This window comes from Felis catus, chromosome F1 (genome assembly GCF_018350175.1).
Source record: "Felis catus isolate Fca126 chromosome F1, F.catus_Fca126_mat1.0, whole genome shotgun sequence".
NCBI classification, from domain to species: Eukaryota; Metazoa; Chordata; class Mammalia; order Carnivora; family Felidae; genus Felis; species Felis catus.
The window spans coordinates 65,671,768-65,687,012 of NC_058384.1; the positions used below are offsets into that span (position 1 = coordinate 65,671,768).

The following is a 15,245-nucleotide window of genomic DNA, read 5'->3' on the forward strand; positions in this document are numbered from 1 at the left end:
TGGGGGGTGGGAGGGAGGGGAGGGTGGGTGATGGGTATTGAGGAGGGCACCTTTTGGGATGAACACTGGGTGTTGTATGGAAACCAATTTGACAATAAATTTCATATATTGAAAAAAAAAAAGATGACTAACTAGATGGTGTCAGCCATATTGTGGGCCATTGTTCCCAGACAAGACCTCTCTGCCTCAATGTCCCCGCATCACGGAAGAAGCCCCTGAGAAACATGGGAAAGAGCCAGGCAGGAGGAGTCCTGGGGGTCAGAACAAATCGACACTGGCCTCTGGAGCTGTCCCTTCAAAGGAGCCCGTATTTGTTACAATTCTGTGGAGCCTTGTTTGTTTCCAGGCAGGTTGAAAACAGTAGAGCACTAGGGAGCCTGAAAGCTGGGCGAGGTCAGGAAAAGGACAAAGTAAGAAAACGGGGTGTCTTGGACCCCGCAACAGAAGCCTTATTTTGAGGATGGCGGAGCCAATCCCCCCACCGCGGCTCGTGCAACCTTGTGAAGCCCAACTGCCCAGCCAACCCTGCCGATCACAGCTGCCGGTCACGGTGCTGTTATATGAGAGAGAAGTAAAATTCTATCTTATTTAAGCCACTTTAATTTGGGGGTTTCAGTAGTCGAAACTGTAGCCACATGGCATCGTTAATATAATTGAGCTTTGACAAAATGCCTAACGAAGTGCCCACTGTATAGTAAGTGCTCTCTACATGGCAACTGGGCATTTTTTCCCTGATCCATAGGAAAAAGTGTAAGAGCACCTCATTCTGTTTCTTTTCACTATGAAAAGTACGTTCTCTGGTTTTTCCTCACCCCTCCCCTTTCTGAAACTCTCTGGCCTCTTACCCTCCAGAACTGTCTGCCTGTGATTCCTTTCTTGGCCGGGTTTTTGGCCTCTTTCCTTCTTTGGTCTGCCAGCGGCCATTCCTCAAGCATTTCCGTTCATCTTCCTTTCTTTCTCTAGATTCTGTTCCTCTGGTTAAATCTATCAAATGTACTTCTATCATATTTATGACTGCCTTTTATTACTTCCAGGTTTATACTCTAAAGACAGACGTAAAGACAGCATTTCTGTCTAAAGACACTATTTCTAATATTGCCGCGTGTACCTGCCTTTTAGAAAGAGAGACCTCCTTTCATATGCTAAAGAGGACTCATTAAGATGCCAGGGGGCTTGCTATTGTCAAGCTAAGGTTGTTTTCCCTCTGGTGAGGCGTTAACATTAAGACCAGAGGGGGTTCCTGGAGAAATACTCTGCATTTGCCTCAAGTATTTGTCAATGGGCTGCATGCAGGTCCTAAAGAAATTTAATTTTGCCTGCCATTTCCTTCTTGCGTTTGTTCCCCCACAACACTATGGAGGGGAGGGTGATGCTGGGGCTCCAGGAAACTGAGTCTGTAGGTTTCTGGAGATTCCACTGTTGATAAGATTGCCTTTTCCTTGTAAATTACGAAGACATTTGCAAGCTGATGGAGACTCCTAGCCCTCAGGACTGTGATCTCTATCAGTTAGCCACTTGTTTTCTTTCCTTTCCTTTGTTCTTGGACACTGGGAGTGTCTGAGAAATGTCACGTATATCCCACCTGGAGTGCTGGTGTTTGCAGATGTCAGCTCACCTTCTGCTCCCTTGTTACTTACAGCATCGTCTGCTCTTTCTTTAATTTTTTTTTAACATTCATTCATTTTTGAGAGACAGAAACAGTGTGAGCAGGGGAGGGGCAGAGAGAGAGGGAGACACAGAATCCGAAGCAGGCTCCAGGCTCTGAGCTGTCAGCACAGAGCCCCACGTGGGGCTCGAACCCACAGACCCGCGAGATCATGCCCTGAGCCGAAGTGGGACGCCCAACCGACTGAGCCCCCCCAGGCGCCCCCAGCATCATCTACTCTTTTGCAAAGTACTGTTGTTTGCAACCCTATTGATTTGCAGGGAAAAGTGGGAAATATTGCAGTGTGCTCCCTTCCCAATATCGCATCCTGAACAGAAGGCCCCTTGACCTCTGCTGGAACATTTCCAGTGAGGTAACCTGTCCCTTTGTGACAGCTCCAGTAGGCAGAGAGGCTCAGGAGCTGCCTGGGCATGAAAGGCAGGCCGGAACCCAGAGTTGTGGGACAAGGAAAACCCCTCATTTTCAGAAGCTGATACGGATTTGAGCCCGGAATCCAGCATCTGAGATGACTCCCCTGCACGGCCTTAGTCCCACCGTCTGGCGGTCTCCCCTGTGCCCTCTTCTAGCCCAGTGCTATTCACAAAGGGACATAAAAAGGGACGAGCGGGGAAAGTTGCCTCCCCCATTGGAGCTTGGGAATTTATGGACCAGAGACGAAAAAAAAAAAAAAAAGCCTCTAAAAAAGAGTCAATTCATTTGTCTGTAGCTTTCTTACTTTACTGTTCTATTTCCTCCACGGAATTTTAAACTTGAATTATCATTGTATCCACTGTTTAGACAGACAGCCTCCTTAGCTCCCCTGAGAATAGGGGCAGTACCTGGGTGAACTCAAGAACTTTATTCTGCTTGCCTCCAGGGCTCTGCCCTCCAGACGTCCCTCTTTCATTGTATCATGTATGGCCTCTGACTGACTTGGACCCAGTCTTGTTAGGGAGACTCAGGTCGCCATGACAATGTGTCCTAAGGGGCTATGTCTCCAAGGATGAGGTGGATAAGGGCTGGTTACGGCTGCCCCCAACTGCTTCAGGGCTCGTCTGCCAAGCCTCTGTCCTGTCACACCACAGAAGACGCAGGGACCAGCTTTACTGACTCTGGGGCTGACTGCACCTGTCCAGAAGCAACAGGTAACCAGCCCGACAAACATCCAAAGAAAGAGCAGATGAACGGATGCAGAGGTCAGGCAAGCAAGGAGATAGGCAAACCTCCATGAGAAATTTTTGCCTCATCCCGGTTAGAGGTGCGGGATCCTCCATTCATTTCCTATGGCTTCCAGATCCTTCCCAATCCTGAAAATCTCTGCATTTTCTCCAGTTGTTCCATTGGCTTACCATCTGAAAAAAGAAGTGTAGCCACGCAAACATCTCATGTTGAGTCCACTGCTGTTCGAATCATACCCAAGTGTTTATGGTTATGGAGTTGATGCCCGAGAAGGCCATTTAAAATGTTCACGAGTATAAGGAATGTTAGTCAGTTCCATTAAAGTGACATGCTAGGGCTCTGTGGATGTGTTGGAAAGGACAGGAAACTGTGTCTGGAAACGGGGAATCCTGAGAGCAGAGGCTGACGGGAGGACAGGTGGGGGCCTGTCTCGTACGTTTGGAGAGTAGTCCTCTCCTTACCCTACAGCAGGACCAGAGCTGTAGCTACCGTATTCCGTCCAGAGCTTCCCAGCCCAAGTTCAAATGATGCTTAGAAACTATTGTTTGAATTTGACTGCTCGAGCACAGATGAGCCAACACAAACCTCTGTGTTTGCCCAATCGAGTCCCTCTGGCCGCACCAGTGGACAGTCACTTAGACCCAGGGGGCGTGTGTGGGACGGTAACTCAGTCTGCTGCCGTATCTCCGTGGCCAGATTTTCTGGGTATATCCTATCCCAGCTCCACAATTTCCTAGATCTGTGATCTTGAAGGAAAAAAAAAATCTCTCATCTCTCTGTGCCATCTATCAATGGGGACAAAGATGCTTGCACTCACTGGGACTGTTGGGGGGACTAAGCCAGCACACGGAAGGTTCTCAATGCCTTGCACATCCTATCAGTTTTGTTATATCTTGTCTACGAGTCATGTGGACACAGACTGAGACAGGAATTACGATTCCAGGCGGAACTCAGCTTTTGATTCACCAAATTCTTTATTAAGTGAGTTGTGGTTATTCAATCTGTGATAATCCAGTGGATTTCAAGGAAAACAGAAGAAAGAATTTTCTCTAGAAATGGGAGATGGCTGTGTGCAGGGCCCTGGCCAACGGTTTGTGTGGTTCCCTAGGGGGGCCACTGGGGACCAGGCAGGTGCCAGTCTGGCTCCACGTATATAGCACCGAGGAGGTGGGCGGGGGGGGGGGGGGCCTGGGGAGGCAGGAGTAGCCAGGAGTCCAGACAGTGATGCTGCTATAAATAGCCAGTGGGGTTGTCCCAGTGATGTCTGCATGGTTTTAAGCCCACAGACCTCTGGGATCACCAATGTGTTTTAAAATAATCAGTATGTTTCACACTGTGGGCAGATCCTTCTCACACAGATCATGTCTTTGATTGTTACACAGCCTAGCAAAGTTAGGATGGCAGATGTCACCAGCAGGAGATACCAGCATCCCCGCTGGATAGACCAGAAAGCAGGTTGAGCCTTCTACCTCCGAAACAGCGAAGCATCAATTTCCCAAGCTCCTAAACTATTACTTTATTTATCTACTAACTCATTCAATAGAGATTTATTTGTATCTTTTATGTGCCAAGTACTGGGCTTAATGAGGGTAGAGAAACCAGTGAAAGTTTCTGCTCTTGAGGAAGGAGAATCCAGATAAATGCAAAACGAGCCCAATCTGTTAGTAGATCTGGTCATAGATTTGTAGTCTCAGTAGGAGAAGTGAGGGACTCCTGGACAAAGTCTTCACAGAATAACTGATGTGAATAGTGTCTACTCATGTGCAAAAGACCAGAGGTAGAACACACAGGTGTCTTAAAGGGCTCTGGCTTACCTGGAGGGGATGACAGGTGCTGGATGAGGGAGGGGACGTAGAAGGGATCAGAAGAGCAAAGGGAAGATGAATGTACAACGTCACCCAGTTCTGAGAAGATCGATGGGTAACGAGCTAATCTTGGTTCTAAGGGGAAATGCAATGGAATCCTCCTAGAGATCTTCCTCATTAGTTATTTTCTGGAAGCTCTGCTCTCAAACGAGAAGGGCATGTTTAAAGAACTTATTGCTGTGAACGCTGACATTTCGGGCTCATCTGTCCCATTCTGTCTTCATGGTAGAATGCTGCCCTGACCTCATGAAAACATGGAGATAGCAGCAGAGGAGGACAGTTGTTCCAAGACTCACCACGGGGACAAGACATAGCCCAGAAGTTAGAGGAAAAGGGGTGGGGAGGTCAGGGAACAAATGACACAGGAGATCAGTGCACACAGCACACGGGTAACTCAGAGCTACCTGAGAAAGCTGAGTGTCCAGAGTCAGAAGCCGTCAATGTAGAACAGCCTCCTCGGAACGGAAAGGCAGGTTTGGAGCAGGGAACAGAAAGGTGGGGTCCTGCAGGGATGAGGGGCCAGAGTTGCTCTGGCTGCAGGAGAAAGTCCTTGGCAATAGCAGGCCGGTCTGCGGAGCAAAGAGCATTTTGTTTCCATCCTGGAAACCAGGATGATGGAAGGGATATTGAGGAGTGGGCAGGAGCTAGGGTCTGGGCACCCCCGGGGGCAAGAGGCACAACTTGCGGGCTTGCATTTGGAACCAGCGGACAGCTTAGGGCTGCAGAGCAGTCTGGCCTCAAACATACTTGAAACCAGTGTATTTTTCAGCCTGCCCCCCACTCTGCACCCCGTTTCTAACCGCTTCTTTCCCAGGACCCTCAGGTGCTGCAGCTAGAAAGAACTCTAGTTTGTATTCAGTATGTGTACGTTACAAAATACGTATCCAAACGGAGTAGGTGATTCAAGATCATACAGACCAAGGCTGGAACTCAGTCCACTGATATTTTAGGGTTCTAGGCACCGCCCTGTCTACTGAGAAGAGAGGGTGAGGACAGTTTCCTTTTCAGACTCTCTGTCCTTGCTCAGTCTAGGGCAGCATCTAATGCCCTTGACTTGGCTCTCGGGCACTTCCAGCCACCCCGTTTGAGTTTTCCCCATCCTCTATTACATTTAGCCCCGGGGCTCCTGCCCTTCCTTCCAGTCCTGCTCCCCTCCCCTCCCCCCTACTTGCTGCCCAGTCCTCTGCAAACTTGCTCTCAGAAAAGTCTCTGACGCATGAAGTCCGCTTCCCAAACCCAGGTTCATGTCCGGGAGGGTACAAAAAGGCTTTCCAAGATCCAGGTTGGAATCGTTCGTTCTAAAGGGATCAGTCCCTGGTCCTCCACTGTCTTATCAGATCTTTTTAGAATTAGTCCACTAGTCAAAGTACTTTTTTTCTCCTTTCCCACTCTCTTTTTCAAACCCTCTGTGCAAGGCGAGGCATGGCCCACTCACTGCGCCAAAGTGCCGCACAGGGAAGTTAGTGCAGGTGCCGGCGTCCCCTAGGGGAGACGGAGCGACCTGTCCGGGGCCACACGGCCTCTTCAAAGTCTGCCGTTTCCAGCCGGTTCCTTTCAGCACAACTGAATGGACGCTGACTGAGTTGTCAGCTAATAGATCAATAAAAATCATCTCGATGAGAGATGACTGTGCAATTTCTGGCACATAACTGATAGAAAGTGCACATAATTTAGCGTTATTGCTACAAGAAAGCAGCTTCCATTCCCCGAGCTGCGGTGTGTCAGTGCCATTTATTTCTGGGAACTGGCTTCCTCAGTGTTTATCTCTCCCAAATAAAAATAGGAAACAGTGGATGCTGAAACCACTCTCATTCTGATGATAAGTAGTTTTCACGGATGCACACAAGAATTGAGAACAAGGGCAGTACGTGTTATAAAACCATCCGCAAAAAAAACAACATTGTAAAATTTGTCACGTATTTTTATTGCTTTGGTGAAATGTATGCTGATTACCGAATAAAATCTAATAGAAAGTCTTTTCAAAACACAGCCTCAAAAGTACAGGAAACCCCAAAACATGCAGATAGATACAGAGAAGTCAATAAAAGGCTTGTAATTATAAAAATATATTACAATACTTTGAATTACGAGTTCAGTGAGACAATGTAAAATGTCCATTGTTTAAAGACACATGCGCTTATATAATTTTTGAAACAGGTATTGGTGGGTATCATAGCACCAATATTTAGATTTCACTGAACATATAAAAGAGTGACATAGGAATTTCATTTAACACGTCAGTACTCACACGCAGTGAAAATTAGATTCCAGGCAACTATTTAAATGCATGACCAAAAGTACATGTCAAGTTTACACTATGCAAGCTAATGTATTGTTATTTTATTTTATTTCATTTTATTTTATTTATTTTATTTTATTATTTTATTTATTATTTTATTTATTTTATTTTATTATTTTATTTTATTTTATTTTATTTATTATTTTATTTATTTTATTATTTTGTTTATTTTATTTTGTTTTATTAATTTTATTTTATTAATTTTATTTTATTAATTTTATTTTATTAATTTTATTATTTTATTTATTCCATTGTATTTCATTTCATTTTGTTTTATTTGTTTTATGTTATTATTTTATTTATTTCATTTTATTTTATTTTATTTTTTAATTTATTTTATTTTATTATTTTATTTATTTCATTTTATTTATTTTATTTTATTATTTTATTTTATTTATTTATTTCATTTTATTTTATTTTTATTTTATTTTATTTATTTTATTATTTTGTTTATTTTATTGTTTTATTAATTTTATTTTATTAATTTTATTTTATTAATTTTATTATTTTATTTATTCCATTGTATTTCTTTCATTTTGTTTTATTTATTTTATGTTATTATTTTATTTATTTCATTTCATTTTATTTTATTTTTTAATTTAATTTATTTTATTTTATTATTTTATTTATTTCATTTTATTTATTTTATTTTATTATTTTATTTTATTTATTTCATTTTATTTCATTTTGGGTTTTTGTGTGTGTGTGTGGTTGAGAATGGCTTTCTCGTTCTTCCTGTTCTTTTTTCAGGTGGTCGCGTGGACAGAGACGATGGGAAATTGGAGCAGAGGCCACATAGCAGAGTTCGTGTTGGTGGGCTTCCCTACCTCTCCGCCCCTCCAGTGCCTCCTCTTTGTCCTCTTCCTGGCAATTTACCTGTTGACATTGTTGGAGAACGCACTCATTGTTTCCACAGTCTGGCTCACGCCAAGCCTTCACCGCCCGATGTACTTTTTCCTTGGCCATCTCTCCTTCCTGGAGCTGTGGTACATCAATGTCACAGTTCCCCGGCTTTTGGGAGCATTTCTTACCCAGGAGCGTAGAGTCTCCTACGTAGGCTGCATGACTCAGCTCTACTTCTTTATTGCCCTAGCCTGCACCGAATGTGTCCTGCTGGCGGTCATGGCCTATGACCGCTACCTGGCCATCTGTGAGCCCCTCCGTTATCCTAGTCTCATGCCATCCAGCCTGGCCATTCGCCTCGCTGCTTCCTCTTGGGGTAGCGGCTTCTTGAGTTCCATGATGAAGCTTCTTTTCATTTCCCGGCTGTCCTACTGTGGACCCAACGTCATCAACCACTTTTTCTGCGATATCTCCCCACTACTCAACCTCACCTGCTCTGACAAAGAGCAAGCAGAACTAGTAGACTTCCTCTTGGCCCTGGTGATGATTCTGCTCCCTCTGTTGGCCGTGGTTTCATCATATGCTGCCATAATGGCTGCCATCCTCAGGATTCCTACTGCCCAGGGACGTCGCAAAGCCTTCTCCACCTGTGCCTCTCACCTGGCAGTGGTTGTTATCTACTACTCCTCCACCCTCTTCACCTATGCACGGCCCCAGGCCATGTACACCTTCAACCATAACAAGGTCATCTCTGTGCTCTATACAGTCATTGTACCATTCCTCAATCCAGCCATCTACTGCCTGAGGAACAAGGAGGTGAAGGATGCTCTCAGGAAGTCAGTCCTGGGCAGATGCCACTATCCGAGGGACGTCCCAGATTGATGTGCAGCAGAACCTAGGAGGCAGGAAGAAACAAGGTGGCGATAATACCACCTGAAAGAATCATAGAAATAGGCTCAAAGGGAACATACATATCAGTTAGTACACAGTTTGGCTGAATAGTGCCTGGGAATCTCCCGATACAAACAAAAATTTGTGAACCATTGATCTTGTACAGGGTTTCCATACTAAGTTTGAATTGGCTGCAGAAGAGTCTCCCGGGGGCTGTTAAAATGCAAATTCCCTGAAAAGAAAATCTGTAGAGGGTCCGACAGGGCATGTCTAGGTTGCAACTCGGCCATGCGTCACTTTCAACTTCCTAGGAGCTCTTGTTTCATAGCCAGTTTGAAGTTCCCAACTCTTGATCAAAGTAGAAGAAAGGGGATTTACTGGTGGATATGTCAAAGTGATGTGGGCTGTATTGCAGCAATGTCAGAGATCAAACTTCTCCAACCCTGCTCCCAATAAGAAATCACCAAAGTACCATGATACCCCAAGAACTGAAAGTCATGTCACCTACCTAAACAATATTCTGTGCCTCTCCCAGTCTTCCACCCACTGCAAGTCAAGGAAGAGGAAAACGTAGTGCTGGTATTCACCTATGTGTGCACCAAAGCACATGGCTAAATATTCATCTGAATCTCCCTTCTTTGACTCCAGTGGGTTACCAAGCTGGTTGACCTAATGAGGGTTGATTCAGTAGTAAGTGAAATGCCTTAGAAAGCATTTCTATCGATTGGTCCCAGAATCTTCGCCAGCACTATGGGCAGTTTCTGTTTTAATTAGTTGGTGCCTGGGTTATACCACTTGTGAAATATTTTAAGTTTTGTTTCTGGGGCAAATGATGCAAGAACAGAAAATGCCTTTTTTTCCTTAAACCCACGTTAGTTAACATACACTGTAGTATTGGTTTCAGGAGTAGAATTTAATGACTCATCACTTACATACAACACCCAGTGCTCATCCCAACGGGTGCCCTCCTTAATGCCCGTCACCCATTTAGCCCATGCCCCCCACCCACCTCCCCTCCGGCAACCCTCAGTTTGTTCTCTGTATTTAAGAGTCTCTTATGGTTTGCCTCCCTCTCTGTTTTTGGAGACAAAATAAAAGAATGAGAGGTGGGATACAGGTATCTCTAGAATGAGTGAGATGTCTCAGATTCAAAGGCTGAATTATAGACATTCTTCCAAGTTCCTCTGAGAACTTGCTTGAATTGCTTAGGGAGATTTTCGCAGCCCGACTTAAGGTTACTTTCTGCACATTTGAACCGTGTTCTGTGTTTCTTTAGTTGTAGGATTTTGTAGAAACATAATAAAGCGCTGTTGAGCAAATACTCAGAAACACAAATTGTCACGACGGACGCATTAGCTTATTCTGAACTAGGCTTTGGGGAAGACACAAAAATGATTTTGTATTAAAGAAAACTACTGGGTCAATAATCATTTTAGGGTTTCCAGGGGGTAAAAGGAAACAACAGCAACAACAAAAAGAGCCAAGGCATTTGACACTTTTAAATAAAAAGTATAAGTTGCTTGATGTTTATAAAATGTCTAAATAGTCTTTTAAAGAACCGTCTCTGAGACTGTCTCTGTTTACCCTCCCCTCAGTGTATTCTCTTTTCCTTTCCTGGAGTTATGGAAGGCATGGCCTTGTACTGTAAGAATTCTGCTCCCCGAGCCAAGAAATTTCACTACTTTCACTCTAGTGAGTCCCTGTTGTAATGAAAATATTTTCACCTACCTCATGTGCTTGCTGTGAACGTTACATAAACGATGTCTGTGTGAGTAAAGTGTTAAAATCTTTTCTCTTGAAAGATCAATTTTGCTGTGGATGCACTTCCTTTTCCTCCCCAGCGTTATCAAAGTATAGCAGATGGATAAAACTCTAAGGTACGTAAAGTGTACCACGCGACGATCTGAGACACATATGAACATACACCGTGAAAGAGTTCACCTTTGGTTAACTCTCCAGCTCCGGACTCTTGGAAGCCTGATAAATGTTATTAGGCAACACTGCTTGGGGTACAAACGGCCCCTGATGAGTAAAAGTCCTCTGGACTGGAGAATAATGCAAGTATTCTAAGTATCTGGGGAGAAGTCACAGCTTCAGGCTACTTTTGTGACTTGGCACGCCTTTGGCTGGGAGCCCTGGAAGCCAAGGATGCCAGGGACCTGTTAGAAGAGATGATGGCTCTTTGGGGACTTCAGGGGTCCAAGTCGAGGGGGACCCTGTGCCCTTGTGTGTGAATCTCATGTCCTCACTCCTGCCCTGTGACTTTGAATCCCAGAGACCAGCTCCTTGTCTGTTTTCAGCACCCCTTCCACAGACGAGAAATTCCCGATGCTGCCGTGCTGGGATGTTGTGGCTCTGTCCTATATTTCTCTAGGGGAAACTGATGCCAAGTGTGTCCTTTGGGGGGGTGTGGGTTGGATTATTTGGTGATTCCTAAGATCTTTGGGCATATAAAATAGCTAATCACATAAATAGTCAATAAATGCGAAGCCCTGTCTGTATTATCATTTTGTCAAAAATAATATGACTATGGGCTTCTAACCAATGTGCCTGTTCTACTAACCATGCCTCAAACTCACTCTTATGCAAACTGAGATTGGAGGACTGACCGGGTTCCCTAGAACGTACCTGGAAAGCTGGGCTCTGATCACCCTTCGTAATCATGTGGAGAAGGTGCTATGTTAACCAGAAAGTTTAGCGTTTCCACTGATCCGACCTAAAACTATTACAGCACGCCAGAGTGCCATTGGGTAGACTCAGTGAGGTTCACGCTCCTTTTAAAAAATGATCAGGATGGGGGCATCTGGGTGGCTTAGTCGGTTGACCGACTGACTCTTGATTTGGGGTCAGATCATGATCTCATTGTGAGTTCAAGCCCCATGTCGGGTTCTGGGCTGACAGCACAGAGCCTGCTTGGAATTCATTCTCTCTCTGTCTCTCTCTCTGTCTCTCTCTCTCTCTCTCTGTCTCTCTCTCTCTCTCCTCTTTCTCTCTCTCTCAAAATAAATAAAAAATAAACATTAAAATTTTTTTAAATGATCAGAATGCATCTTAACTCTTTTTTTGGATGTTAACATAGAACATAAATGTCCTCCTGGGATTTTAGTCTTGGATTTTGGGCTTGATACTGACCCTCTGGGTATCTACATACTACCGAGGGAGGAGCTAGAGAATGTCAGCTGGTACAAATGCCACCATTAGGGCCATTGTCATATCACACTCTTTCCCAGCGGGGGCAGTAGCCCTCCTAATTTGTTTTTCCCCTCGTGTGAGAGGTTCCCACAGTGCGTTCATTGGCGTAGATAGCTCAGTTTTCTTTGCTGTGACAGCCCATCTTTTTCAAGCTGAAAATATGCCCAGCCCCGGCAGTAAATCCTCATCTCTGTGTCACATGTTTGATTCGTCAGCTTTTCTTGTATCTGGCTGGGAGTGGTCGTATATCTCGTTTTTGTCCAATAAACGTAAGTAGAAGTCTGCTGGAGAGGATCTCCTTTTCAGAGAAAGATGTAGCTGGCACTGGTGCTTCCGCTTTCCTTCTGTTGAACTTGGCTTTGATGCCCGGAGCTCCAGCAGCCGTCCATGAGGTAACAGACATGAGGAAGGAAGTTCAGCACTGAGGCCGGAGGCCCAGAAATGCATAAAAATCGTGGGTCTTCGATAGCATGCTTGAGAAGTTGAACCAACACGAGCAAATACCTACATCCATGTTTATATTTTATCAAATGATAAAAAGTAATTCCCATTTGTTGGAGGCCCTGTAATTTGTGCTCCCTTCTTCTTTTCAACCTAATATGCCTGATGTAATACATTTACCTAACTTTTGCCTTGCATCGTTTTAGAATTTTCAAACGGTTTTTAGTTTTAGGGTCTCTTAAGTTTGTCAAATGAAATCTATTTTTGTACGTTGCCAGGGAAAGATCAGGACCCACCCACCCCCTCCTGCCAAAGCTCCTGTTTTGCCATTCCGGGAAACGAAAGAGTCACTATGCCTTTAAAGCTGTAATTCACAGGTTAGCCGGAGAGAGGCTGGTTATTTCTCAGACGCTACACCTGCAATTCAAATAGCTCCTGCAAGTCAGTCTTGTATTCTCTTATTTTGTCATAGTTTATTTTATGTCACTTATTTATTTTTTTTTAGGTCATGAACATGTACTCCGTGGAGCCAACTTTTCACCAGAGAGGCATAACAGAAGGGAAGTAAGGAAGGAGCATGTGTTCAAGTCAATTACGATTCTTTAAATACAATTAATTCGTTTCAAAACAGGGGTACCATTCGTCACGATTAACTAAGAAGGTCTTTGCGTTTAAAAAGGAAACATAAATTATGTGATTTTTTATTCATAAAACGCCACATAGAAAGCACAAAATGTGATTATCTGCCTCAAATTTTTAAATAACTTGAGAGGAAATGGGAAACACACAATTTTCAGAAATAATTATAAGGATACAAAGAAAAATGTGAGTTTCCCCGGTAACTTTAACTTCTACATTTAAAAATTCCTCTATTTCTCCTTACCCAAGCTAAGCGTGTATTGATCCGGAATATTTTTCCAGACGCAGACATATCACAATTTGTAAGCTCTGCCCGTTTCCTCACTCAGCTCAGAGCTGTAGTCTCTGCCTGTTTGTTCAATAAGATCCTTAAATTTACTGTGTTCTTTTCTTCCGTGACAAGAAATAGTCAAGAGTGAACTTAGAATTCCATTTTTGCTTTAAGCGCTCAGCGTTTTAACTACCGCTGTTTTCCTTGTACCAAGGAATGATTGCAAACAGTTATCACCAAAAAAAGATTGTATTTTGTTTTACTAACTTCTGGGTTACCATCATACCAAAGGTAATGTTACCATCGCCTTTTAAAGATGAGGAGTGCGGTACTTAGAGAGACTTGGGAATTTATTTGCCTCACAGAGCTACCCAGGAACAATAAAAACTCATGTTTTTCTTTTTTTTTTTCTTGAATATATTTGACATATAACATTGTCAAATTGATAGCAATTTATTTATCAGATTTAAGCTGTACAATGTGTTACTTTGACACGTTTATGCATGGTAATATAACTGTCTTTGTAGCTGTGTTGATCACATTACATACCTACAGAGCCATATTGCTGTCTATATTCATCATACAGTGCATTGAAAACTATGGCTTTTTTGTTTTCCGTTCCAAGTGTATATCCTTAAACACCCTCAGTTCTATTTCTTGATTCTCCACTCCTTGGTAACAACCATTTTGTAATCTGCCTTTTATGACTTGGACTTTTTTTTTTAAGATTCCACATATAAGTGCTTACCTTTCTCTGCCTCCTCTCACTTAGCATAAGGTACTCAAGGTCCATCCATGTTTTCTCAAATGGCGGGATTCCCTCCTTTCTCATAGCTGAATCCCGCTGTGTATACCCACCTCCTCTTTCTTACCTGCTCATCCATTAATGGGCATTCGGGCTGTTTTTGTGTCTTGACTCCTGTGAATAATGCTGTCATGAACACGAGGGTATATATCTCTTTGAAATACATGTATCTTTTGTATCTACTGAGTTACTGACACACGAGAGTCGTGTAGATGTATACAGCTGACACTTGTGTGCACAACATCTAAGGGTGTTTGGGGTTTGTACACGTGTGTGTGCACATGCTTGGATCCCCGAATAAGAGCGGGTAAATGCCATTCTGATTTTCTGCTGAATGACTTTGGTTATAGCGCTCTCTTCCCCCAGAGGATCCTATTATTTGTGAGACCATTCCTCAGAAAGAGAAGAGCCCGCACACACACAATTTTCCCTCACCTTCCTCTGCCCCAGAGTCTGGCAGGGAGGAAAGCAGTGTGCTCCAAGCCTAAGGTCCCTCTTGTGTCATTTACCTTGCCAGCTCTTCCCTTAGTATTCCCCTGGGGTCCTCTTGGGCCCTGGAAAGGCCAAATACATTCCTGAGGGCAGTATCCATGGGGAGGTCCCCTGTGGGTGGGAGTTGGTACCTGCTCCTCCAGGAGCTTGGAGACAGGCAGAGAACAAATAGCTCATTCTGTGCCCATCTTCAAGCTGAGCAGAGACACAACCAGTCTGGCCCAACACCTCTTCGAGCTTAAGGACACCACCTTCCTCCTCTTGGTCTACATGACCTCTCCTCTTTCCTCGGTTCAAGGTGGCCATGCCTGACAAGGCTGGGAGAAGAGCCATAAGTTACGTCACTGAGACGATGGTGGGTTGAAAAGACTCTCAGGTATTTCCAGGGGATGGTTGAACATCATTTTCTTTAAATCACTGACTCTTGGGAGCTTTCATTTTATTGATATTTTAAAATAGTTTGTCTTCTTTGAGCTTACTATGGGAAGTGTAGCTACAGGGCATAGTTGGGGAGTGAACTTAGGACATATATAGATTAATTTCACTCCAAAATATTTCTTTTTGAGAGAGAGAGCGAGAGAGAGAAGCAGTGGAGGGGAAGAGAAAGAGGGAGAGGAAGAACCCCAAGCAGGCTCCATGCTGTCAGTGCAGAGCCTGATGTGACGTTGGGACCCACAAACCAT

General features: G+C 44.0%; 1 protein-coding gene across 1 annotated transcript; it reads left to right on the forward strand.

Annotated features, from left to right (window-relative positions):
• The first annotated feature begins 7,759 nt into the window (after window positions 1–7,759).
• LOC101100940 (olfactory receptor 6P1) lies at window positions 7,760–8,713 on the forward strand. Its single transcript, XM_003999609.3, has one exon. The coding sequence runs from the start codon at window positions 7,760–7,762 to the stop codon at window positions 8,711–8,713; it is 954 nt and encodes a 317-aa protein (XP_003999658.1).
• Window positions 8,714–15,245: the final 6,532 nt, after the last annotated feature.